Below are 25,889 nucleotides of genomic sequence, written 5' to 3'. Positions count from 1 at the left end.
CCAGCCAGTGCACTAAACTAGACATATCAAACTCATGGCTCACTGGCAGGTTGTACCGAGCCACAGAGGCAGCAAGGAAATAGGAGAGGGAGAAGGGAGGGAGGCAACCCATCTCCAGCCTTGACTGAACCATACAACGGTATAGAGGTGCTGTGCTGCTGGAAGCTACTCTCTTGGGTTTTCAAGGTTTCACTCTTTATTTTGGGCACGCAGCATTCTGCATGTGGTTTCCACTGTACCAGAAAGCCCAGGGGTAATCCCCGGCAGCAGCAATGCCGCACTCTCCTTTCTCCTGATGCTGGCTACTGACTTCAGTGGAAGTTCATTTGGGTGAGCTTGGGCATGTGCAGAGAACATAAATGTGTAGGCTGCATTTATTTATTCATTTATCTCTTATTTATTACTTTTTTACCTATTTACTACTTATTTATTCATATCAATGTTTGTCTCCCCCTCTAGACTGTAGCTCCTTGTAGACAGGGAATTTGTCTACCAACTCTGTTGTATTGTGCTCTCCCAAACACTTAGTACAGTGCTCTGCACACAGTAAGCGCTCAATAAATACCACTGATTGACTGATTTGTTGGTCTGTCACCCTTACCTGTGCACGGCTTTCCATGACTGCCTGTCTCTATCTCTGAATGTCTTTCTCTCCCATTCCTGCTTTGTTCTTTCCTTTAATCTTGGATCACTCACTGCCCTGCTCCCATGAAACCTTTGCCCAATGCATGAGAACACAGTGAAATATTCTGTTCCACAGACCGAACCTTTACCATAACTAACCTTTTGGGAGACTGGGAGAGGGAGTATGGATGGCCAAGCTCAACACCACTCTTGGAAAAACAACTCAAGTATTTGTGCAACTAATAACGGGAAACCTTTTACCCTATCCTAATTGAGACCACCCAAGGCATCTTAGTCATTTGGTAACTTTTAAGACACAGCAGCAATATAGGCTTCTGAGAGATCCTACTTACATATGCATGGCTCATCCTGACTGGGGAAAGGGGATAGGACAGCTGTTCCTAAAAAATAGCAACTTTCCCACCCACACCCAAGTAGGCTCACCAGAAGACCGTAACTGATTCTTATGGGAGACGTTGACATTTGAATTGGTAGAGATGCCCAAATACTGAATGAAAACTGGCTTTGAACCACATGGGATGAGTAAACAACTGCAATCATCTTCTCTTACTGAGCAGTTGTGCCACAAATCAACAATATCTCCCGCCTACCAAATGCAAGATATTCTAGATGCGCCTATACCCTAAATAATAATGTAATAATAATGTTGGTATGTGTTAAGCGCTTACTATGTGCAGAGCACTGTTCTAAGTGCTGGGGAAGATACAGGGTCATCAGGTTGTCCCAGGTGAGGCTCACAGTTAATCCCCATTTTACAGATGAGGTAACTGAGGCACAGAGAAGTTAAGTGACTTGCCCACAGTCACACAGCTGACAAGTGGCAGAACTGGGACTCGAACTCATGACCTCTGACTCCCAAGTCCAGGTTCTTTCCACTAAGCCATGTTGCTTCTATAATAATGACATCTCACTGACAATCACAGTCTGACAGAGGACCTGAAGATGAATGGCAGCCATACATGAAGCAGAGTGCTGGACTGTCACCTGATACACTCCAAGTTCATACTGAAAACAGAACCATTGCTTTGAAAAGTAGCTGCCAAACCTCCAAGGTGACAGTTTTCATTTTTGCCTTCTTAAATTCTTGCCTGCCATGCTCCAAGATGGTCTGCTTGTTACACTTGTTTTCTAGCTTTCATCTAGGATATTACATTGCCTGACATTAACAAGAAGGAGAAAGGAAGTACCTGAAGGATGCAGTAGAGTGCCACTGTGGAAAATGTGGCAACACAGTTGAAAGCTCATAGATAGGCCAGTTTATTTGGCTCAAGAGGATTGTAAGACAATAAAGCCAAAATGGAAATGATCTGGGTGCTGCACACAGCAAACATTTCAGCATAACAAGGGACAGTCTTTGTGTGTACACAGTGTGGAGGGGATGTATAATTCTGCTCCAGCCTTTTAAGTTGTGGTATTTATTAAGTGCTTACTATGTGCCAGGCACTGTACTAAGCATTGGGGTGGATACAACCAAATCAGGTTGGACACAGCCCCTATCCCACATGGGGCTCAAAGTCTTAATCCTCATTTTATGGATGAGGTAACTCAGGAACAGAGGAAGTGAAATGACTTACCCAAGGTCACACAGCAGACAAGTGGCAGAGCAGGGATTAGAACTCAAGACCTTCTGAGTCCCAAGCCTGTGCTCCATCCACTACACTGTGCTGCTTCTTACACACTTACACCCTGGGCAAATATATATATACCTATATATTTATATTAATTATTTATATGTTATAATAATATAATATAAAATAATATAATAATATACAATATAACATATATTATTTATATATATACACACATTCATTTACAGAAGAGTATCTTGCTGGCCATCCTGAAAAGGCCACCTAAACACACTATCTGGCATGTAGATAGTACCTTTCCCCAAGAAACCCTGGCCACTCTAAAAACCTGACAGTAAACCATGCAAAAGTTCAATAAGGGTGGCCCACTGCACTAATAATAATGTTGGTATTTGTTAAGCGCTTACTATGTGCCAAGCACTGTTCTAAGCGCTGGGGTAGATACAAGGTCATCAGGTTGTCCCACATGGGGCTCACAGTCTTAATCCCCATTTTACAGATGAGGTCACTGAGGCCCAGAGAAGTGAAGTCACTTGCCCAAAGTCACACAGCTGACAAGTGGCAGAGCCGGGACTAGAACCCACAACCTCTGACTCCCAAGCCCGTCTTATTTCCACTAAGCCTCGCTGCACTAAAAAATAAACATTTTAAAACAACTGACTCAATCAACCCTTCTCATTCCTTGTCTGTCCATCTCCCCCGATTAGACTGTAAGCCCATCAAACGGCAGGGACTGTCTCTATCTGTTGCCGACTTGTTCATCCCAAGCGCTTAGTACAGTGCTCTGCACATAGTAAGCGCTCAATAAATACTATTGAATGAATGAATGAATGAATTCCTTCCCTACTCCATTGTTCTGTAAGCTCATTGCTGGCAGGGAATGTGTCTGTTTATTGTTATTTTGTACTCTCCAAAGAGCTTAGTACCGTGCTCTGCACAAAGTAAGCGCTCAATAAATACTATCGAATGATTACTTGAACAACAAATCACCTAAAACCAGATACGTACGACCTCATCATCAACAGTTGCCAAAACTTGAATTCAACAATCAACAGACTCAATATTCAACTGTCCTTATTTGGGTCAGATAAGGCCTAAAAGCTAAAATTTGGGGTTAAGGAATAGATTGTCAATGATCGGACAATCTATTGATGATTGAATATCAGGCAACTGGCTAACACTGGCTGTCCTTTCATTTTAGTTGATTTATAAAATGGCATTCCTCATCCCCTTAAAAAAAATACAATCTACAAATTAATCTATGAAAATTCTAAAAAGCTCAAACCAACATGGCTGAGGCTTTCAGGGGCCTATACTGGGAGTTCTTTCCTCAATTCCTGTGATGGAATTGACAGAATAAACCTCTACAAGTTTCTAGAGTGTTGTTGGAGCACATTTTCAGTTCTTGAAGGCTGTTTCATTTGCAGTCTACTCTAGCGGTTCCCGGTACCACAACAATCTCTAAGTCTAATGGAGTATCGAGGAACACTTTAAGGAGCTCAGTTCTCCAGGTCCTTGAGGCATCTCCCATCGAGAATGATGGATGGGTCCCAATTCTTAGGCTTCAGGGCCAAGAACCAGGGTGAACGAATTGATTATAGTACTAGTGGTTCAAACGAACGGTGCACTCTCGCCCTAGCCAGTCGTTGTTTCTGCTGGGGCATGGAATGCAACGAGCAAATAGGTGAGCAGGGGTGAACATGGTGAAGTTCATGCAAAGGGTCCTGACAGGCTGGACCCATCTGAGATCAAAACAACTGCAGAACAGTGCCAATCTGTGCCACGGCACCACGACCCAGCCGGCAGTTCTTTGACAGCTTCTACTGTTTTCGTGGCCCGAGTTCTTTTTCGGGATTCCTGCTGGGCCTGTCTGCCTAGGCATAGCCCCAGCAGGCATTCCCCTGCTGGCAGAGATAGGATCAGAACAAGCCAGGTTTCCTGATTGTCCGAATTCTGCTCTTTCCTCTGGACCAACAGCAGGTCATCTATATTTACTTGCTTGGGGTGGAACATTAATTATTAAGCTCACTAGAAGTAGGTCTCTTATATTTTGAGAAAGCTAATGCTCCTTCTGAAATGTTTAATTTACTTCCAGGGAGGAACTTCAAGTCCTGGGAGAACTGGGCTCAATGCGCAACAAATATTTTAATATCTCTCAGAAGGTATAGACGAAAACATTTCTTTTATGCAGAGAATTCAACATACAAATGAGGCAGTGGTCTTCAAACTGTTCTGTGGAATGCTGGGGATGTGCAGGAGGCATCTTGAAAATAAATAATTATGGCAGATTAGTTTTGTGGCTATCAATTATTTTTGCTCTACTTTAAAGTAAAATGATTCAACTATTCTTAAAAGAAGTCTCTGGAGACAAATATAAATGCTTATCACACCACACTCCATGCAGTGATTTTATTTTTAGTAATATATTGGGTAGGCTAGTATTTCAGAGTCAGGTCTTGCAGGACTTAAAATGATCAAAAATCATTGTTGAAATCAAGGGGATCTTAGTTATGGAAGTAACATTACTGACAGAGTATATACTGTGGAGCCATCCTGGAAAAGGGGAGGAAAGGAGTGGGAAAAAAGAACAAATACTTTATATTAATAGCCCATTGATTAACCTGCAGAGATGGTTACAGTTGGATCAAAAAAGGGAAAAATTTTACTACTGAATTTCTACTTTGTGATAAAGAAAACTTGATTTCTGATTGATCGAAGCTAGTGAGATGAACAGAGGAGACTTTCGTTAACTCTGACAATAAAGAGATCCACACTGATTTAAACCAAAAGATTTCAATTTGGATTACTAAATGCTTATTTTGTCCAAATTTCTCTCTTTCACGACTAGAGATACAAGTAATTTCCCCATCAAATGGAGAGTCTTTTGCTCCATTTCTTTCAGGGAAGACTGAGAACTCTTTCTCACTTGTGGTGAAGAGATCAGACTGGCCTCCTTCTTTCCACTTCTTTCCTCCACTAACCCCTGTCACTATCTTCAGTTCATTAGGCTTCAGAAAGAAAACACTTCACTTGAAGCAGTCTGGCATAACTACAAATGAATTAAAGTCTATATGGGATTTCAGAATTAGCTTAACTTACAAATTTTTACTATCCTTCTAATATAAGCTCATTTCAATTCAAGAACTCTCACAGTGAAACTTGTAAGATACTTAATGCATATCATATTAGTAAACCATTTTTAGAGATACATCCTTCTCCCCACCACTTTTTATTCAAAACCAGTTTCTGAAAAATATCACGTACTTTTTTCCATAGCTAGAAACCAAAAATGACCAAGATTTTCTAATTTGCAAATTAGCTCTACCAAATGATTTTCCCAAAAAGATGTATTTAGGTCTGAGAGAGGTGGTAATGAGAGAGACTCATTTTCATCTCAGTGGTCACACCTCTCAATTACTAACAAATTTAATAGCCAATGAAATTTACCCAATGTTCTAAGAACATTATCTGGTGAGAAAAGCATTAAAATCTTCAACTTCATTTTATAATCCTACTGATATAATATGTATATGGGCATGGCCATAATGCTCCTTGAAAACATGGAAACATCATGAACATATTAGGGGAAATGTTTCCTCAGAGACTTATGTATTATTTACCGGGACATGTTTTTTCACAACTTCTGGAAAAAAATAACGTGAAATTCCTCTCCATGTGATTTTTTGTAACACACTGAGCATCTCTGAACTATTATTTATTCTCTATTAAAATATATAAAAGCATACCATCACAACATTAACTAAATAATAAGACTATTAGTCTTTGCAGGAAGCTGCAGAGGCAGAAGCTTGCTCTACTGACTGTTAGTTGCTTATCAACTTTATAGTAGTAACAGATCTGTCCACTTTAGGATGAAAAATCCCTTCTTGTCTTCATAAAGCATCTTTTTATAGGCTAAGTCCTACTGAACATCTCTGCCCAACTTTGAACTCCTCTATCAGGGTCATGTTCTTCAAGCATTTTTCAAGGTTCAACTGCTTTGTTGAAAACCGATGCACAATTTTTTAATCACAACATCTTAGCTAGTGATGGAGCTAAAGTTCTGGCTTTAGTGGTAGCCATTCAACTTTCTCCTCTGCCATTGGGAAGTGGGGCATTTCTCTGCTTCATTCAAAAGCAGCACAGAATTGGGGTGAGACACATGGGGCAGAGACCTTAAGTGGACTTAATCAGACCCTTCTACCTCACTGTGAGTCTGTGATGATTAAGGATAAAGCAAAGAGGCTAACTTCCAGTTTGTATCCAGGAAGCGGTTCAAAGAGGCTTTCTCCATTTCTTCCAAAAGCAGGATAGAATTGGGGCCGGAGAGATAGGGTTACCTAAGTCTGAACTAGATCTCTACCCCTTCTATCCAGCCCCAACTGGGTTGACTTCCTCCCAAGACCCTGGCTTAAACAGAGAAGATGGGCTTTAAATCTGTGGTGGTGGGCGGGGGGTACCTGTATAATGACTATGCAAGGTGAATTTCAGCACTCAAAAAACCATTACGACATTGCTATTTGACCTAACTTAATTTTTCCATAATAAGGATGCTTCTTGTCAGAGCAAGGCTGGAATAATAATGTTGGTATTTTTTAAGTGCTTACTATGTGCCAAGCACTGTTCTAAGCGCTGGCGTAGATATAAGGTAATCAGGTTGTCTCACGTAGGGCTCACAGCCTTCATCCCCATTTTACAGATGAGGTAATTGAGGCACAGAGAAGTTAAGTGACTTGCCCAAGGTCACACAGCTGACAAGTGGCAGAGCCAATATTAGAAACCCATGACCTCTGACTCCCAAGCCCGGGCTCTTTCCACTGAGCCAAGCTGCTTCTCAAATGAAGAATGAATGAAGGAATGAAGAAGGGTCAGACTTATTGCATGAAGCAAAATTGATAGAAACCTCTACAGAATGCAGATCATACTGAGATCACCTGGGAAATAAAGGATTGCAATGAAAAAGTATTTCCATATTCACAGTCCTTACTAAATTCAGAGGTTTGGAAGTGGTTAACATTGCCAGGACTTTCACTGTCCATTTAGGATTACCATTTTTCAGTTATCTCATGGTAATTCTTACAGACAACTGTTTTGAAATCTGCAATTATTTGTGGTGAGTTTGCCTTTTTATTACACTACTACCTGGTTTTCTTTTTATGCTTATAATACTAGAGGAATTTTAAAAATCCAACATACCTACGTTCTTTGTCACAGACCCCCAAATTACAGAATTTAAAATGGAGGAGTTGGAAAGCAAAGGGAAGATAGAAGGATACAATACAGTAAGTTTGTTTAAAATGCAGGGGTTGTGTAGCTGAAAATCTTGCACTCGAAAACTAGCGCTACCATTCTACTGGTTCGACTGATGCTGTGTGCATGCACAAAGCTGCTTCTTTGGACACTGCATCACATTCTAGCTAGAGTGATGTGCAATTCCTTAACAGTGTTCTGTTCAAAATGCTTTAATGAAAACCTGTGCAACAGAAGAACTAACCGCACTCCTTTAAACGGGCCTGGAATGCATGCTGGTCCTCCGAATATAAATTTCCTCCATGAGCCACAAGAGTGCACTCCTTCCCCAGATGCTGAGTAAGTGGAGTATCTCAAAATGTGATAGTGTGCTCATTTATTATTAGCTTTGGAGATGAAACAAGGAGGAACTGGCATCTCTTTGAAATTGTTCTTACAATTCCCTTCATCATGAATTGTGCCCAGGCCAACTGGATCAAGGTTTGTTTTGAGAGATGTCTGTCCTGTTTTCCCTTTGGGTTCTTCTAGAGGAGATATGGCCTAAGCTAGACAAAATAGGCCAGAGAGAGAGAATATGACTTGAAAATCCTCAAGTCACACTTCTTAATTGTGAAAAAATTACTTGCTTGAAGTTGTACAAACTCATCTTTAGAAGCACTTCAACTTTCCTCTTTAACCCCTACTAGAAGTATTTTAGAGCTGCAAAAAGACACATGTCCTTAATGTTGTGATGCTCTAATCATTACAGTAAATAGAAACAACCATGCCATTGCAGTTATGGAAGGACTCCAATCTCCCCCTTTTCTCAAGACCAGTATGCACAATTCTGGCCTGAGAAATTAAAGTTCACTTGGGATTGCAAGAAAGAAAACAGTATTACCTGAATTGCTCCCTGGTTTTTATAGCCTCTCCCGTAGTACCTTCCACCTCTTCCAAATGTTCTAATCACTGGGGTGGAAATAACGCCCCTTGGACGTCTAAGAGTATAAAAAAGACAAGAACAAACCCATTTAAGCAATTTATGGACATTTCTAAGAATATTATAAAAATAAACTGAGATAATAAGTTCAATGACCAGAAATTATATCTAATTGTATTTATTGCCATTATCTAGCACAGGAATAGCTGGCTACCTACTAAAAGAAAAAAACAAAATAAGGAACCATTTCCGAAATCATTGAATTTGGGAATATTAAATTCGTTGAAGCACCCCATTTTCTGTTTCTACAAATATATAATGTATCACTGGTTAGTGATTTAACAAGGACTTTTTTGTATTAAAGGCTACCTTTGGAATTGAATTGAATTAGAAATCACTTCAATGTGAACTCTATATATCTATTCTTGAGGAGCAGCATGGCCTAATGGCAAGAGCACTGGCTTGGGAATCAGAGGTCGTGGGTTCTAATCCCAGCTCCACCACTTGTCAGCTGTGTGACCTTGGGCAAGTCACTTAACTCCTCTGTGCCTCAGTTACCTCATCTGTAAAATGGAGATTGAGACTGTGAGCCCCCCATGGGACAATCTGATTATCTTGTATTTAGCCCAGTGCTTAGAACAGTGCTTGGCACTTAATAAGTGCTTAACAAATACCATCATTATTATTATTATTATTATTAAAGAAAAACTAGTTAACATTCATTCATTTATTCAATAGTATTTATTGAGCGCTTACTATGTGCAGAGCACTGTACTGAGCGCTTGGAATATACAAATCGGTAACAGATAGAGACAGTCCCTGCCCTATGACGGGCTTACAGTCTAATAGGGGGAGACAGACAGACAAGAACAATGGCAATAAATAGAAACGAGGGGAAGAGCATCTGATTAAAACAATAGCAAATAAATAGAATCAGGGTGATGTACATCTCATTAACAAAATAAATAGGGTAATGAAGATATATACAGTTGAGATGTCTTAGCAACAACAGAAATGCTACTTGATGGATCAAATCTGATTTATTCCACCATTTCTACTTGAAGGAGTTCCTAAACCTGTTCCAGCTTATAAGCGAGAGATAAAGAGTAGAGTTAATTCATTTAAAAAGGTATGGATGAGACTGGATCTGAACACAGTTACAATTTCCAACTAATTTCTATGCATCAGGAGGTTTAAAATATATATGAATATCAATAAAATATTTTAAAATATTTCTCAATTAATTTGGGATTTCATTAAATTCAAGATTTCAATCAGTAAGTGACCTACATTAATAAAGGAAGAGGTGGCTTACACTGCACTTACCCTCTTGCTGGTCCACCAACAGAAACTACCTGAAGTGGGAAAGGTCCTCGTCCTCCCCGTCCTCGCCTGCTTCCTGCCCAGTGGCCAACAACAGTCCCAGCTATTTCAAGTTTTCCTCCCTGAGAAGGAATAGGCTGGACTCCTGCAAAATGGGGGAAAAGCAAAATCTTTACAATCTCAGAATTAAAGATACTTCAGGGAAAGAGGAGAATTACTATCAAACCGTGCTATAAACCAAACTTCTTGGTTTGATTTTGGGGGTCTCTCTACTGTGTGTCTAACCTATCTTGTATCTGCCCCAGTGCTTAGAACAGTGTTTGCAACATAGTAAGCGCTTAATAAGTATCATTATTACTATTATTACATTATACGCTATGTTCAACATCAGAAAGAAATCAATTATGCAACCATAACGAAGCAGGTTAATCATTCACATTACTTTCCAATGCATTTTCTTTGCCATTTTCAAGTATTTTTAACCCTTATTCTTTGATGGAATATCAAATGATCAGTTCTTCATGATAAATGATTAAAAAAAAAATAAAAAATGATCATATGATCATATGGATAGTGGCATCTTAAAATAAATGCTTTATTTAATAGGTCCACCTAGGCATGTCCTACACAATAGTAGTTCTATATTTTTTCCCTTATTTATTCCACGTAAACTCCCGCCCCTTCCAGGTCAAACAATAACAGTCATAAAATCTATATAACAAAACACATCCTCAAGAACCCATTACTTTCTAAAAATAGGTGGGAATTCTTTGAGAGGCAGGGCTATTCATATTTTGGTACTCAATATCAACAATGCTAAGAACAAAAGTCCAAAATCTTAACTGTTTGAATACCTAAAGGACTTATTCACTACTTAGATATTCGAATCTTGCAAGTTCACTCCTAGAAGGTTGTACAACTATACTGGGTAAATATACAACTAAATTAGTCTGGGAAAAAATATACTGAGAGCGCAAGGAAGAGTTAGGAATTCTCTGTGTGTGCTAATTATAATCAATCAATCAATCAGTGGTATTTACTGAGTGCTTGCTGCCCTTGGATTTGCACCCTTTATTCATCACATCCTCAGCCCCACAGCATTTATGTAGAGTATCTGTAATTTAGTATTTATAGCAATGTCTGCCTCCCCTTTTAGACCATAAGCTCGCCGTGGGCACGGAATGTGTCTTCCAGCTCTGTTACACTGTACTCTCCCGAGAGCTTAGTACCATGTTCTGCACACAGTAAGCACTCAGTAAATATGATTGCCTGATACTGTGTGCAGAGCACTATATTAAGCACTTGCCTTCATGTGTGAAAAACTAAATCTTTGGTTTCAACACAAGTCAATCTGTCCAATAAATTAAATTGCCTTACCACAAAACTCCTAAAAATGAAACAGTTTAAAAATCTACAAAATCAGCAAATTCTGCAGCAGAACACTGTTTTGATAGTCATTCATTCAATCGTATTATCTATTGAACGCATCCTGTGGGCAGAGCACTGTTCTAAGCACTTGGGAAAATACAACAGAGCAATAAAGACAGAATCCCTACCCACCACGAGCTCACAGAGAATTCAGATTTTCATGACCCATTACAATCTCATCATAGAAGAGAATGGGACCTTTTATAATAGAATCTCCATATATGTGAACTCAAAACTCTACTATAACACACTCTTGCAAAATAATTAGTAAGTTTTCATACTAATAATTCTACCTCGACATTAAAACTTTCTGTGGCAAATTACCCACCTCTAGTTGGAGAAAATGACATTTAATACATCAAAATGACGACAGCCCATATCATTCCCTTACTTATCCAGACATTACCTCTTGGCTAAGAGAGCTAAACGCATTTTAAAATCATTTGAATGAGAACAAACCAAGAGTTTATGCTACAAGGCAAAGACTGGCTGGAGTCAGGTTGTTGTAGGAGACCTGAAGAAAGAGGTTTTGGGATAGTGCAACATTGAGGGAATGGTGTCACAAGGACCTAAAGGGAGGAAAGTTTATAGAAAATGTGGCAGTTGAAGCAAGTTAAGTAAGAAGCAGAAAATTTGGGAGTCAGTTGGGAGCCATCAGATTGTGGCGTGAAGAAAGCTGTTGCCAGAAGCTCTAAGAAGAGGGTTTGGGTATAATTACCGCCCTGTAACTTGCTAGTCCTGTTGTTGTCATTGCCCGAGAAGGCTCCACAGGGTCCTGGTGCTGTCGCCACCCGGAAGGCACGGTAAGCGCCTGTTGCTACTGTTTCCCCATAAGGGCCTCCAAAGCCATAGACTCCTGTTAGACCCGGGGTAAAGAGAAACAGGGGAAAAGCCATGAGGGGACTAGGAATAAGGGAGTGTTTTTCCCTTGAGAGAAGCCACTGCTGTGTTTTGCCTGAAGTCATAGCGAACCGAAATTTCTTAACATTAGTTATTTGAAAACAAAAGACTGACGTTCAAAGTTGGCTTGTCATCACTGTGCTAAGAGATTAAAGAAGACTAGGCATTCCAGTGTGACGCTGGAGCCTTAGCTGAAGTATTACCGTTATCTGTGTATCACTCTGTAGGGCAAGAGAGCCTCAGTGTGACTCATTGATACAAGCTCATCGTCAGCAGCGTCGTCTTCAAACTGAAGGACATTCATCACAAAGTCCTCCCAGAGAGCACCTCATTTGAGCACCACAGAAGTCTAAAAAGAATCCCTGGAATTTGGATTGTCTCTAGAAAAAGCTAACAGTTACACCAAACTGGAAAGTTGGCTTTGGTCTTGATTTGGAAATAAAGGACTGATAGCTTGGTTTCAGCCAAAGTTTAAAATGTCTGTAAGCTTTTTAGATATTTTTTCTATTATATCCACCTAGGTATTCAGTAATTAACATACACAATATTTAAATACACACGTACTCCAACATATACAACCGCAACTGGCAGAATTCTAGAACGATCCATATCTCATTTCAACCACTTTTTCTGAGCTTGTGACAATCTGCAATCAGCCTAAAGATATTTCAGTAACTGCAAATAATTTCATTTATGCATTTGAGACCACATACGCTTACCTGCAAAGCCTCTACCCCTGCCCTGAGGTGGTGGGACTGGCCCGAAGTGTCGAGGATACATAGAACCTGGGTAGAAAGGCATGGCAGGAGGAGGCGGGAAAGGGAGCGGATGATTCTGCCTGGAGAAATTTAACCCTTCCAGGATGCTCTGACGCATCTTTTCAACCTTGGCAGCCTGCTCAGCCTAAAAATAAAGCCAAGTGGACAATGTTATTTAAATTCTACATTTGGACTAAGCAAATGTTTGAGCCTATGTGGAACACTGAAATAAAAAAAACACAATATATCCATCTCCTTCTCTACAAAATTGATCAGCTGAGTCATGGTTACATTTTTTTTTTCATAGATCTGCAAGAAATCTTCAAGGTCAGATAAATTGTAAATTTCAGTTCTTTTAGAACATTTAGAAATGTAAGCTCCCAAGTTTGTTCAAGGTGTCTTTCAGACCCCCCCCCACAAAAAAAGTTTATAATGAAACTAAGGAAAAGGAAATCCCTAATAAAGACTATTTCATGTACCAAAATTCCTTGGTACATTGAAATGAAGCCACCTAAATATATGAATTATAAGCCCATAGTCACATTTTACAATTCCATATGAAATAGAGGTATTATCATATCAAAGGAAATAAATGAGGCATTGGTCGCAAATGTCTTCATATTGACAAAGCTCACCATTTTCTTCCCTTCTTAGAATCAGGGGTCCAGATCTGTCTCCAATACCCTCTGTCAACATTAGTTACCCTGCTTTCAAAATTCTGGCAGTGTCTGATCAACATGGAATTCATTTAGGCTTATAATGTCAATTGTGCTAAAATATCTGCAATTAGGCTGGTTTACAAACTCTAATGCAGTTTTGCAAAAAAAAATGGGGGGAGGGGACAGATTAATCTAAAGTACAATTTATTTATTTTAGAGCATGACAGCAAAAACTACAAAGCAAAAGAAACAAAAACATCTGTACGATTTATAGGCATCTCAGAACACTACACTTCTAATTACATACCTGACCATCACAGAGGTCAATGAGTGGAACTTTTTCTCGGCTTGCTTTGATAAGTTTGGTCTGGAAAAGTTTTCCATCAAAATACATCCAAGGACAGCAGTGCTCCCAAGGGATTGGCTGACCACAAGCATCATTTGCGAAGAGTGCCATATCCACACCACTCATAAACAGAGCTGACAGCTGAATTCCTCGGGGATCTAGGTTTTCAATCTTCGTAAGTTTAAGAAAAAAAAAAATTAGGGAATTTCCATGGACTAGTATGTTACACCCCTACCCCAGCCCCCAATTCCAGAAAAAAAAAAATCATGATATAATATACCCTGGATTGAAAACAGAAATAGATTAGTACTACAAAAGGTTCTGAACTACGTCATTTTCCTAAGGGTTTGTAATGTAATGTACCCAATTATGTCATACGAAAGAGAATATTCATGAAAAAATGGTTAGAACAATGAGCTTATGAAATGAATATATTAGATATCTACTACCATTAATACATCAAGAATGCTTGCTGGTTATCAGAAACTCTTGTGCATGCTCTTCTCTGGAAGAAGAAGAAGGGACAGAGAGAGAACTAGCCTCAGGGAAGAGCTCTCTAATTTCTTATTGGCCATCCTGCCTCTCCTCCCCTAAGCTCTTTTGGGCTGGCTCTCTGAGGATCAAAAGTTCACCTTAAGTGAAATTGCTTTAAAGTAAGAGTAAATCCCACAAGGAAAAATAGTCCTGTACTAAATTAAGATCAGTGGTTGCAAAGATGAATAGCTTAAAGACTACCTGAATACTATTTCATGCTGTAATTAATGAATTTTTTTGTTCTTAAAAATTACATGCATTTTTAAATGATTTAGCAAAATGACAACCAAAAAGTTTTTGGAATAACAAACACCCTAAATGTTAGAGCATGAATCTTTTAAAATCGCATATTTACTTCTATACATTTGCACTGTATTTCTGTTAGTTTAAGGATGCTTTCTTTCAAATACCTGCCTCCTAACATTTGACCTACGAATCGGCCACCAAACGATTGAAGTATTTTTAAATATGGGCGGAGGGAAAGAGTGATGGAGCGGAAGATAAAGAAAATTCACCTGGATGTCGGGGAATAAAAAATAACCAGTAAAAAAGGAAAGGAAAATCTTTGTTCTGCGCTAAATGTTCCTGGTACCCGAAAACATTTATCTTTTCCTTCTAGTTTCATGGGATAGTACCAGAATTACTTTCTAGGAACAATTTTCAAGCAATGATTTGTGGTTTACTTTCATAGTATCTGAATTACATCAATCAAATGCAGAAATAACTCTATGCTCAAAATGGGTATCAGCACGATTTTCAAGACTGGTTTTCATTTTTCATCTACTAAAATACCTGCTCTATAACATTAATGGGAGAACAAGTTCTAAGTGCTCAGTAACTGTCTATTGTACTTTTACACAATAAGCACTCAATAAATACGACTGATTGATTGGTTGATCCTGTTCACTTCATTGGATTAAATCTGTGTATACTGAATTAAATAGTCATATGGTAGGGGATTCTCTAAACATCCTTCGTTGCAGAGAAAAGAGGGTCCGAACAAAATTGAATTGACTCTCTTGTGAATTTCAGGTTCCCTATGCCGTTAACCCAGGTAGGATTTGTCCACAAGGAACTTATACTCTAACGGGGGGAGGCGGACATAATGTTTTACAAACAGTGAGATCAGAATAAATGATTACATGTACAGCTCCCACACTACCTGCTCCACAACATTGCTGAGATCATTCAGGTTGGTGCTTTGAATTCTTCAGAGAAAAGGTGGTGTGAAAAGCTAAGATATATTTTAATAACAGTAGGTGAAGCAGCATGGCCCAGTGGAAACGGCCCAGGCCAAGGAGTTAGAGGACCTGGGTTCTAATCCTGGCTGTATCTTTTGCCTGCTGTGGGACCTTAGGCAAGTCACTTAACTTCTCTGTGCCTTGGTTTCTACCTCTGTAAAATGGGGATTCAATACCTGTTTTCCCTCCATTTTACACTGTGAACCCAATGTGGGACAGGGACAATGTCTGAACTGATTACCTTATATCTACCCTACCACTTAGTACAGTTCTTGACATATAGTAAGCACGTAATACCACAATTATTGAGAGGGGAAAGACAGGAATATCAGTTAAAAAAAAATTCAGGTTCTCTATGATAAAAAACCACACCCACAAACTCCACTTTAGCTAAGAATCTCCCAAACCTCCCTATAGAGACAGCACAAAAAGTACTTCATCTAAAGAGGAGGACTTCACAGCAAAGAAACCCACTTTTCCTCTGCTTCAGCAACATCAGAGAGCTACTCAAAACTCCTTCTGACCTCACAGGTTTCCAGTTCTTACAGACAAGTGTCTCTCACTTGGGACAAGGGAGCTGAACTGATGGGAGGGCAGCTTAGTGCTAAAACTATAAATGTACATGTTCAACTTGATGACGTTTCAGAGTATGATTCCTGTACTGGTTCTGGCCTGAAATGTCATCTGTTCAGGAGTGCATTCAACACATACTATGCAAACAGCCTTATAATTAATTTCAGAAGAGGTACAAGTTTTCACCCTTTTCCCTTTCCAATTGGATGTGCTAATCCTTTGCACAACCAATTAGAAGGAACGGGGCATTGAGTACTACTCCTTTTAATTACAAACACCATAAAATATAGGTCACAGTTGAAAGCATTTCAAAGTAAAATCATTTCATGTAAGTCATCAGCGGAAACAGTGGCGGCTAGAAAAAAGGAAGACCTACAGGGAGGTTCAAGAAAGAAGTGAAAAGGTAATGAATTAACAGGCAATGAATGGCAAATCAATTGATATAAATCAGGGTAAAACAAATCTCCTACTCAATGAAAGGCAAGTAGAACGTTCACTTAGGTGAATAAACACAGAAGTAGAGGACAGGGAAAGTGTTTTTAATATTTGCTATGGTCTCTAACTAGATCGTAACTGCTCTGATCTACAGAATGAACTAGTAACTTCTGAGCTAAGTGTAGTCCTAACATTACCTCTTTGCTTGTTATGGCTAGAAAAGATAATGTGGAACCTGAAAAAATGTAGAATTTTGTTAAAAAGCTGAAAGAGGAAGCTCATAACAAGTGACCTCCTAGAAGCCCAGAGATTGTTAAAACACACGATTTTAGTGGCCCAGGGAAAATGTATCACACAGAATAAAAATGCCAGATTGTCAACAAGGAATCATGCATGGATAATTCACAGAATAAATGAGTTATCAGAAGAAAAACTCACCTTTGGAAAACAGAAAGTTTACCCAAGTGAGAACAGAAAAGTCCGGAAAGAGTTTCAGGTCAGATATATACAAAGAGAAAATGAGGTGGGCCAAAATAGAATTTGAAGAATGCTTTGCAAGGAATGCCAGAGCCAAGAGCAACATATTTTTTCAAATATTTCAAAAGCAGAAAGTTGGCTAGGGACTCAGTGTGGCCCTTTGATGATCTTGAGTTAAAAAGTGCACTCAGGGATGAAAGGGAGATAGCTGAAAAGCTAAAGTGATTTTAATTCAGTCTTCGCTAAGGAAGATGGTAGAATCTTATGAGCAAAATGTTTCTTAAAACAGAAAGTCCAGAGGAACTGGATCAAATTACAATGACCGCACAAGTTATTTTGGACCAAACTGATCACGAGGAACACAGATGGCATCCACATGAGAATGCTGAAGGAACTCAAAAGGGAAGTTGCAGGACTCCTGGCAAGAGTGTGCTACAGTTTCATGGGGAAACAGCCTGGCCCAGTGAAAAACCCATGGGACTGGGAATCACGAGAATTGGATTCTACTTCCAGCACTGCCACTGGCCTGCTGTGTGACTCTGGGCAAGTCACTTCAATTCTCTGTCTCTGTTTCCTCCCCTGTGAAATGGGGAGAAAATCCCTTCATCTCCCTACCTCTTAGATTGTGAGCTCCATGTGATATAGGTACTGTGCCTGATCTGCCTATCATGCATCTACCCCAGTACTTAGCACAGTGCTTTGGCACATAGAGAGCATGAAATAATCAATCAATGGTATTTATTGAGTACTTACTGTATGCAGAGCACAGTGAGAGTACAATACAACAGAGTTGGTAGACACGTTCCCTGTTCACAACAAGTTTACCCCTCCCCCATCTCTCACCCCTAATGATCTGGCCACCTATTTCCTCACGAAAATCAACACGATCAGGTCTGAGCTCCCCAAAGTCACCCCTCCGCCTCTCCCCTCCCCCCCAACAACCCCCTCCCCTACTTTCCCATCCTTCCCTGCAGTATCCTCAGAGGAGATCTCCTCCCTCCTCGCAAGTGCCACCCCCTCCACCTGCGCCTCGGACCCCATTCCCTCTCACCTTCTTAAAACCATCGCCCCTGCCCTCCTCCCTTCCTTAACTTCTATTTTTAACCACTCAATCTCCAAGGGCTCCTTCCCCTCTGCCTTCAAACACGCCCACGTCTCCCCCATCCTAAAAAACCCGCTCTTGACCCCACTTCCCCCTCCAGTTATCGTCCTATCTCCCTACTACCCTTCCTTTCCAAAATCTTAGAACGAGTCGTCTACAATCGATGCCTAGAATTCCTTAACTCCCATTCTCTCCTAGACCCCCTCCGATCTGGCTTCCGTCCCCTCCACTCTACCGAGACTGCTCTCTCTAAGGTCACCCATGACCTCCTTCTTGCCAAATCCAATGGCTCCTACTCCATTCTGATCCTCCTTGACCTCTCTGCTGCCTTTGACACTGTCGACCATCCCCTCCTCCTCCATACCTTATCTCACCTTGGCTTCACGGACTCTGTCCTCTCCTGGTTCTCCTCTTACCTCTCTGGCCGATCATTCTCGGTCTCCTACGCTGGAGCCTCCTCCCCCTCCCATCCTTTAACTGTTGGAGTTCCTCAAGGGTCAGTTCTTGGCCCTCTTCTGTTCTCCATTTACACTCACTCCCTCGGTGAACTCATCCGCTCTCACGGCTTTGACTACCATCTCTACGCAGATGACACGCAGATCTACATCTCCGCCCCTGTCCTCTCCCCCTCCCTTCAGGCTCGCATCTCCTCCTGCCTCCGGGACGTCTCCACCTGGATGTCGGCCCGCCACCTAAAACTCAACATGAGCAAGACTGAGCTCCTCATCTTCCCTCCCAAGCCCGGTCCGCTCCCAGACTTCTCCATCACCGTGGATGGCACGACCATCCTTCCCGTCCCGCAGGCCCGCAATCTCGGTGTCATCCTTGACTCGTCCCTCTCGTTCACCCCACACATCCTATCCGTTACCAAGACCTGCCAGTTTCACCTCTACAATATCGCCAAGATCCGCCCTTTCCTCTCCACCCAAACGGCTACCTTACTATTACGGGCTCTCGTTATATTCCGGCTAGACTACTGTGTCAGCCTTCTCTCTGACCTCCCTTCCTCCTCTCTCGCCCCGCTCCGGTCTATTCTTCACTCCGCTGCCCGGCTCATCTTCCTGCAGAAACGATCTGGGCATGTCACTCCCCTTCTTAAACAACTCCAGTGGTTGCCTATCGACCTCCGCTCCAAACAAAAACTCCTCACTCTAGGCTTCAAGGCTCTCCATCACCTTGCCCCTTCCTACCTCTCCTCCCTTCTCTCTTTCTACCGCCCACCCCGCACGCTCCGCTCCTCTGCCGCCCACCTCCTCGCCGTCCCTCGGTCTCGCCTATCCCGCCGTCGACCCCTGGGTCACGTCCTCCCGCGGTCCTGGAACGCCCTCCCTCCTCACCTCCGCCAAACTGATTCTCTTTCCCTCTTCAAAACCTTACTTAAAAATCACCTCCTCCAAGAGGCCTTCCCAGACTGAGCTCCTCTTCCCCCTCTACTCCCTCTGCCATCCCCCCTTTACCTCTCCGCAGCTAAAGCCTCATTTTCCCCTTTTCCCTCTGCTCCTCCACCTCTCCCTTCCCATCCCCACAGCACTGTACCCGTCCGCTCAACTGTATATATTTTCGTTACCCTATTTATTTTGTTAATGAATTGTACATCGCCTTGATTCTATTTAGTTGCCATTGTTTTTACGAGATGTTCTTCCCCTTGACGCTGTTTAGTGCCATTGTTCTTGTCTGTCCGTCTCCCCCGATTAGACTGTAAGCCCGTCAAACGGCAGGGACTGTCTCTATCTGTTGCCGACTTGTTCATCCCAAGCGCTTAGTACAGTGCTCTGCACATAGTAAGCGCTCAATAAATACTATTGAATGAATGAATGAATAGAGGGAGCTTGTAGACTAGAGGGACCCAGCTATTCAAAACTAGAACTGTTCAAGTTAGTCTGTAAATTTCAAAAGCGACTATCACTGTAGTCCATCGAAAATTCTCAAGTTTTTTTTTTAAATAATGGCATTTATTAAGAGCTTACTATGTGCCAGGCACCATACTAATCGTTGGGGTAGATAAAAGATAATCAGGTTGGACCTAATCCGTGTCCCACATGGGGCTCACAGCTTTAATCCCCATTTTACGTGACGTAACTCTGGCACAGAAGTTATGTGACTTGCCCAAGGTCATGGAGCAGGGATGGGGCAGATCTGGATTAGAACCCGAGTCCTTCTGAATCCCAGGTTCATGCTCTTTCCACTAAGCCAACTGCTTTTCAAGTTGACAGAGACAGACCCTTTAACCTGCAAAAAAGGACATTTTCTTGTAAGACCCCCTGCATTCTGCTTTTTCTGTTTCCTTACCCGGCAAATAGTGTCTTTAAAGACCAAGTCCTAACCATCTATGGAACAAGAAGTACTTAAAGTCCTATTTAGCCTCTGAGCCCCCATGTGGGATAGGAACTGTGTCCAACCTGTAATTAGAACAGTTCTTAACACACAGTAAGCACTTTAACAATTACCATTATATTATTAGTAATAGTACTTATAATATGCAACATTATTATCTTAAATAACAACAAAAAGATGCATATTATAGTTCATTCCAATGTTGAAAAGCTCAAAAGAACAAAAATCACAAGTTAGGAATATAAGTTCATTTGAAAAATATACCCTAGCTGTCGATCCACAAAGGGAATAATAGATAAATGCAAAAAAAGTTACTTGTGGGTATACTCAATAGACTATTAGTAGAACGTCAATATTGATGCAAAAAATCTATATGAGAGAAACATAAAAATAGACTTGGGAGATGGCACCATACTGTTGTAAACAATACAATACTATTAAAATAGGCACCGGTGGTGAACAGTGCTCCTAAAACAGTGCTTTGCACATAGTAGGTGCTGAATAAATGGTTTTGATGATGATGATACTGATTGTGATGAGGAGGGAGGCAGAGAAAGTTGACAGAGAACACAAAGAGTAATTGCAGTTGTTATCCCCCAACTCCAAGTTCAAAATATCTTTATATGTGTTATGCAAATTTATGTCACATAAAGAAACAGTTCTGATCAAAAAGGAAAAATCCAGCTGGAATTCTTGCTTTAGAAAATGAACCTGAGCAAAAAGCCTAGTGACTACAAATTACGGATGTAAAGGTCTCAGCACAGGATAATTAAGTTCACTCCAACAGCAAAAAAAGCAAATTTTGGGTAAATGAGCAATGTACTGAGCATTAGGTGTAGGTAAAGAGCAGACAATATATAAAGCATTAAACGCATTCCTACTAAAAATCCTCTAAAAGGAGTGAAAAAGGAACCATCTTTTATGTTTGCAAGGAGCAGATTAAAGATCTGCAGGTAAAGCACTAAAATGGAAAGGGATATGATTTGGGGAATGAGAAAAGGAAAAATAAAACCCACTGTTTAAGGTTTATGAGGAAGACCTCTACAAAGCAAGGTAAAAGACTAAGCAACTAAGACCTACTTATGGCAAGGCAAGGAAGAAGAGAGGACTTAGGAGGAAAAACTGTAGGATGCACTTTCGAACATACAGAACTGAAGTTCAAGGCTCCGACAAGTCATCCAAAAGGGGATGTCCTGAAGGCACATAGAAATATTCATTCATTCAACAGTATTTATTTAGCACTTACTGTGTGCAGAGCACTGTAAAGGTTAGGGATAGATATGAAGATTTAGAAATCATCTGCTTAGGGGTGGGAGTTGAAGCCAAGAGCAGATGAGCATCCTAAGAGATCCAGTAAGAAGAATAGAGGACCAGGAATTAAGACTTGTGGGACAGTCACTGCTAAAAGGTGAGGAGAAGAGTCAGCAAAGGAAACTAAGAAGAAACAGTTGCAGTGGTGGAATGAAAACCAAGTGAGCACTGGGTCTGCACATCCAAGGCAAGGTAGAGTTTCCAGAAGGAGAGGATGGTCAACCAGGTCGAGGGCAACAGAAAGGCCAAGGAGAATTAGGACAGGTCATTGTACTAGCTAGGGCTGCCTTGAGAGAACATGAGCCATGGGATATTATATGTGGAGAAAATCATCTCCAGGATATGAAATTTGACTTTTGAATTACCTTGAGTTCCTGTAGTTGATCAGGCTCATAAAGTTTGGGAGACAACGCCTGAGCCAGGAAGGCATCAAGCTCCTGGCGACGCAGTATCCGGACTCCTGGCCACTGCACCATATACCTAGAGTGTAGTTAAATTGACCAGAAATGCAGTTATTATTGTTTGACGGCTGGTCCACAAAAATCCTATGGAAGAATATTTGTTACTCTGCATACCTTGGAGCAGAGTTTCCAAACTTCCAGAACCCCTGGGCATACTTCAAAGGAAGATAGGGGTAGAGCTACTGTGATGGACAATGGGGACAGATAATGGGAACTGGGAGAAGAAGGGCAGGACAGCAAGTCACAGCAGGCTCTACGGAGTATTTCTGGAGGGGGGTTGTGGGGAGAGGGGCATGATAGAAATGATGGTTAGGAGGTATAGGTATGTTATTGGGAGTGGGAGGGTACTTCTGATGAAGGCTGGAGCTCACAGGTATACAGTTGTTTTGGAAAAGGTGGGACAGCCGGTGAAAAACATAGCATAAAACTATGGTTATTCCAAATTAGTTTGTCAGTGACTTCTGATCCAGGCAGAGTAAACACAGAAACACAATCAATGGGCATTTGGTTCCTCCTAACATCCCCAGGCCACCCGGCCGTTCTCAAATCTGCTAACCTTCTCAAAGATGGCAGCAAGATGGAAGTGATCTATTTGTGAGGAATACCTTGGGAAGCCAAGCTGCCCAGGACGCTCAGTTGAAGGGCAGCAGGGAAATAATCTTTTGCAAAATGTTGTGCATGGCATTATTACATAATGTTGTGAGTACAGCATGGTATGACAGCATCATGTGGAATGGGGGTGGGGGGGAGAGGAACGAGAAGGGGGACAGCCATGGAGGCTGAATACCCGAGGCGGGCCTGTGGTAAGCTTTTCAACAGTCATCAGAGGAGAAGAGAAAAGTGCACAGAGGTTAAAAAAAAATAAATGGTGCCCCGTTAACTGAAAAAAGGATGAAAGTTGGGAGGGTGCCAGTGGCAAAGAACAAATGTCTGCTCAAGAGGGGATGCCGCTGGGCAGTAGGCATCGTCTATCCCACACAGGCCTTTCCTACATCCACATCTGTGAGCAATTTCTCCCGCTTACTCAGTTGTAGCAAAGCTTACTGTACGACTTACCGTAATACACAGCAGAGCACCATGAGGTGAGTGGGCACATTAGTTGGATTGAGCATTGCTGGTGTATCTGATCTCATACAGGCCAAAAATGCTCTCATTCTTCGATTCTTATCTTCTACTGCTTTCCCCAGCCACAGTTTCTTCAGGTTGGGGCAAGTCCATTCTCTGAAAGCAAGTGCTTCCACTAGTTCTGGAGTCTGGGGGGATTTTCCTTTATAAGCAGCCCATTCTTTAATGATTACTGGTGAAACTACAGAATAAAGAAATTAAGGAAAAATATTTAAATACCTGCTTTGTGAATTAATAACATCTTTTCAAGATGGCCCTATTCAGTTGGGTATCTTTTTAACCATAAAAATGGTTGTGTTAATAAAAAAGCTGTTCTAATTATTTTTTGCTTTTTACATTTTCAAAAGAAATAATTTCTTAGAACTCTTAGTAAACAATGAATCCCAGGTGACTATTTCATTTGCACCTTAGCTTCAGATGAGCTATATAAATTACATAGAATTTGTTAGTGCATGAGTTTCTGAATACTCAACGGCAGATTGTTTTTCTTCAATCAAACCAAATTACTACTTCCAGGAAAGCCAATGACTTCTAGGAACTGCCTGGCCTGGAAGATGGAAACAGTTTCTAATTTAAGCTCTGCCATCAATTTTCTGTTTCTTCTTGGGCAAGTCAACTCTCTTCATTTTACTATATTTATGTGTAAACAAGGCATGACAGTACAATCACAATGTGTGCATTACTGAAAAGGCTTTGGGGGGAAAAAAAGATATATTAAGCTATGGGATACTACCCTAATTTAGTTGATTTCATTCCCCTTTCCTGTTTGTAGTTTCATTAGAATTAGAGAAATAAACACTTGATATTTGTTATACTTTCATCTAAGGACCGCAAATCATTTAACATACAGTTATTATCATCTTTTCCCATTTGCCGTTACAAGAGGCAAACACTGACTGAGCAATTTACTTAGTCATACGTAGTCCTAATAACACAATCCAATACTACTAATCTACCCATGTGTACTCAAATTCTACACCACAATCTTTTCCATATAAAATTAATTTACAAACTCCAAGCACCAGATAAATATTACATTTCTTTAACATCGCTTCAAAATGAAGAAAAGGTCTACGTTGGTATAAAACAACAGTAATACATATATTCAAAATGAAAAGAGCATATTAGGTCAGTTAATTATTCCTATAACAAAAACACAGATTTTCAACTTTAGATAAACTATAAGTCCAGTCCCCTACTAGGAAAAAAAGTTGATGTTAAATCACATCACTTCAAAATGACTTAAAAGCACCTCAAAATCTCAATTAGCTTAAGCCTTTGATGATATCATGTGTACATTTTTCACAAATACAAAAAATAAGTCATTTAAACATAGTGAGAAAGTCAGTTAGATGGCCAGATAGACCAGTTCTAAGTGTATAGAAGATTGAATTTGGCTGTCTGACATAAATTAGGTGACTCTGCAGTTGTAAATCTTTCTGGTGGTGGTGGGAAAACTATAATGATGCTAGAGTTCTAATTTGAAACTCAGGACATTAATGCTGAAATGTAATAGGATTTACAAAAAGAAAATATTGACAACAAAGTTTGTTTGACTATTACAGGAATGGATGAACTACAAATGAGGGGCATACTGAAGACAGAACACATAAAAAAATCAGGAAATGTTTTGAAAATTATCATTCTCTCAGATTTATACCAGTTTAATGTATTTTGCAATGAAAATTAAGATACTTTTGAAAAAAATGTGAGATGTAACATGGCCAGTACATAAACACACAGAGAAAATGAGGTAATATTTAATGGATTAAATATCTACCTCAGGCTATTTTTCCTGCTGAAGGGACTTATTAAATATGAACAGTATTTATCGCCATTTCATTTAAAGCAGACCGTAAGTACTTTCACAAGACCAAACAGCCACGGATAAAATTAGTACAGTGTTTGCATTTTGCTACTTAGCTATCATTTGGCAAATTCCTTTTTGTCATACTGAAACATGTCTGTTTTTATGTATAAACACTTAATGTGTCCAGCCCTTACAATCAAATTACACAAAAGCGTCTACATATACATATACAGATGTATACACATCTACACACACAGGTGTTATTGCATTTATCAAATGCCAAATGCAAGCTAAGGGCTATACAATACAGGTCCCTTGCCCACTGGGTTCACACTCTAAATCACTTAAGTTTGATGTTCCCTAATCCAAAAACAAGATGATGATTTTTTTCCTAAACCAAGTCACAGAATGTGTTTCAGAAAATTAACAACCTTTAACAGTATGTGATTCATATAAGAGTGGACATCTAAAATCCTGGCTTTATTTCTTTTGGGATATACCAACACATTTTGATAGACCACATCAATCAATCAATCAATGGTATTTATTGAGCACTTACTGTGTGCAGAGCACTGTACTAAGCTTTGGGGGAGTACAATATAACATATTTGGTAGACATGGCCCCTGCCCACAAGGAGTTTAAAACAACCCATTCACATAAACGGAATTTGA

At 40.4% G+C, this 25,889-nt stretch overlaps 1 protein-coding gene across 5 annotated transcripts in view; it reads right to left on the bottom strand.

The window, feature by feature from the left end:
- The window catches only part of FAM120A (family with sequence similarity 120A), a 104,282-nt gene that overhangs the window by 2,832 nt on the left and 75,561 nt on the right, over window positions 1-25,889 (bottom strand). For 3 of the 5 annotated variants that reach the window (XM_029051010.2, XM_029051011.2, XM_029051014.2), the window contains 7 exons: window positions 23,339-23,588; window positions 22,187-22,301; window positions 13,776-13,985; window positions 12,771-12,954; window positions 11,870-12,007; window positions 9,727-9,868; window positions 8,362-8,458 (listed from right to left, as the gene is read on the bottom strand). In XM_029051010.2, coding sequence (XP_028906843.1) covers window positions 8,362-8,458; window positions 9,727-9,868; window positions 11,870-12,007; window positions 12,771-12,954; window positions 13,776-13,985; window positions 22,187-22,301; window positions 23,339-23,588 — 1,136 coding nt within the window. Of the gene's footprint in view, window positions 1-4,436; window positions 4,495-8,361; window positions 8,459-9,726; window positions 9,869-11,869; window positions 12,008-12,770; window positions 12,955-13,775; window positions 13,986-22,186; window positions 22,302-23,338; window positions 23,589-25,889 lie in introns of all 5 variants that reach the window. The other 2 variants (XM_029051013.2, XM_029051012.2) reach the window with 2 other exon arrangements.

This window comes from Ornithorhynchus anatinus, chromosome X1, assembly GCF_004115215.2.
Source record: "Ornithorhynchus anatinus isolate Pmale09 chromosome X1, mOrnAna1.pri.v4, whole genome shotgun sequence".
Classification (NCBI taxonomy): Eukaryota; Metazoa; Chordata; class Mammalia; order Monotremata; family Ornithorhynchidae; genus Ornithorhynchus; species Ornithorhynchus anatinus.
The sequence above is the reverse complement of the archived record's forward strand: the minus strand, read 5'-3'. Positions and strand labels throughout refer to the sequence as shown.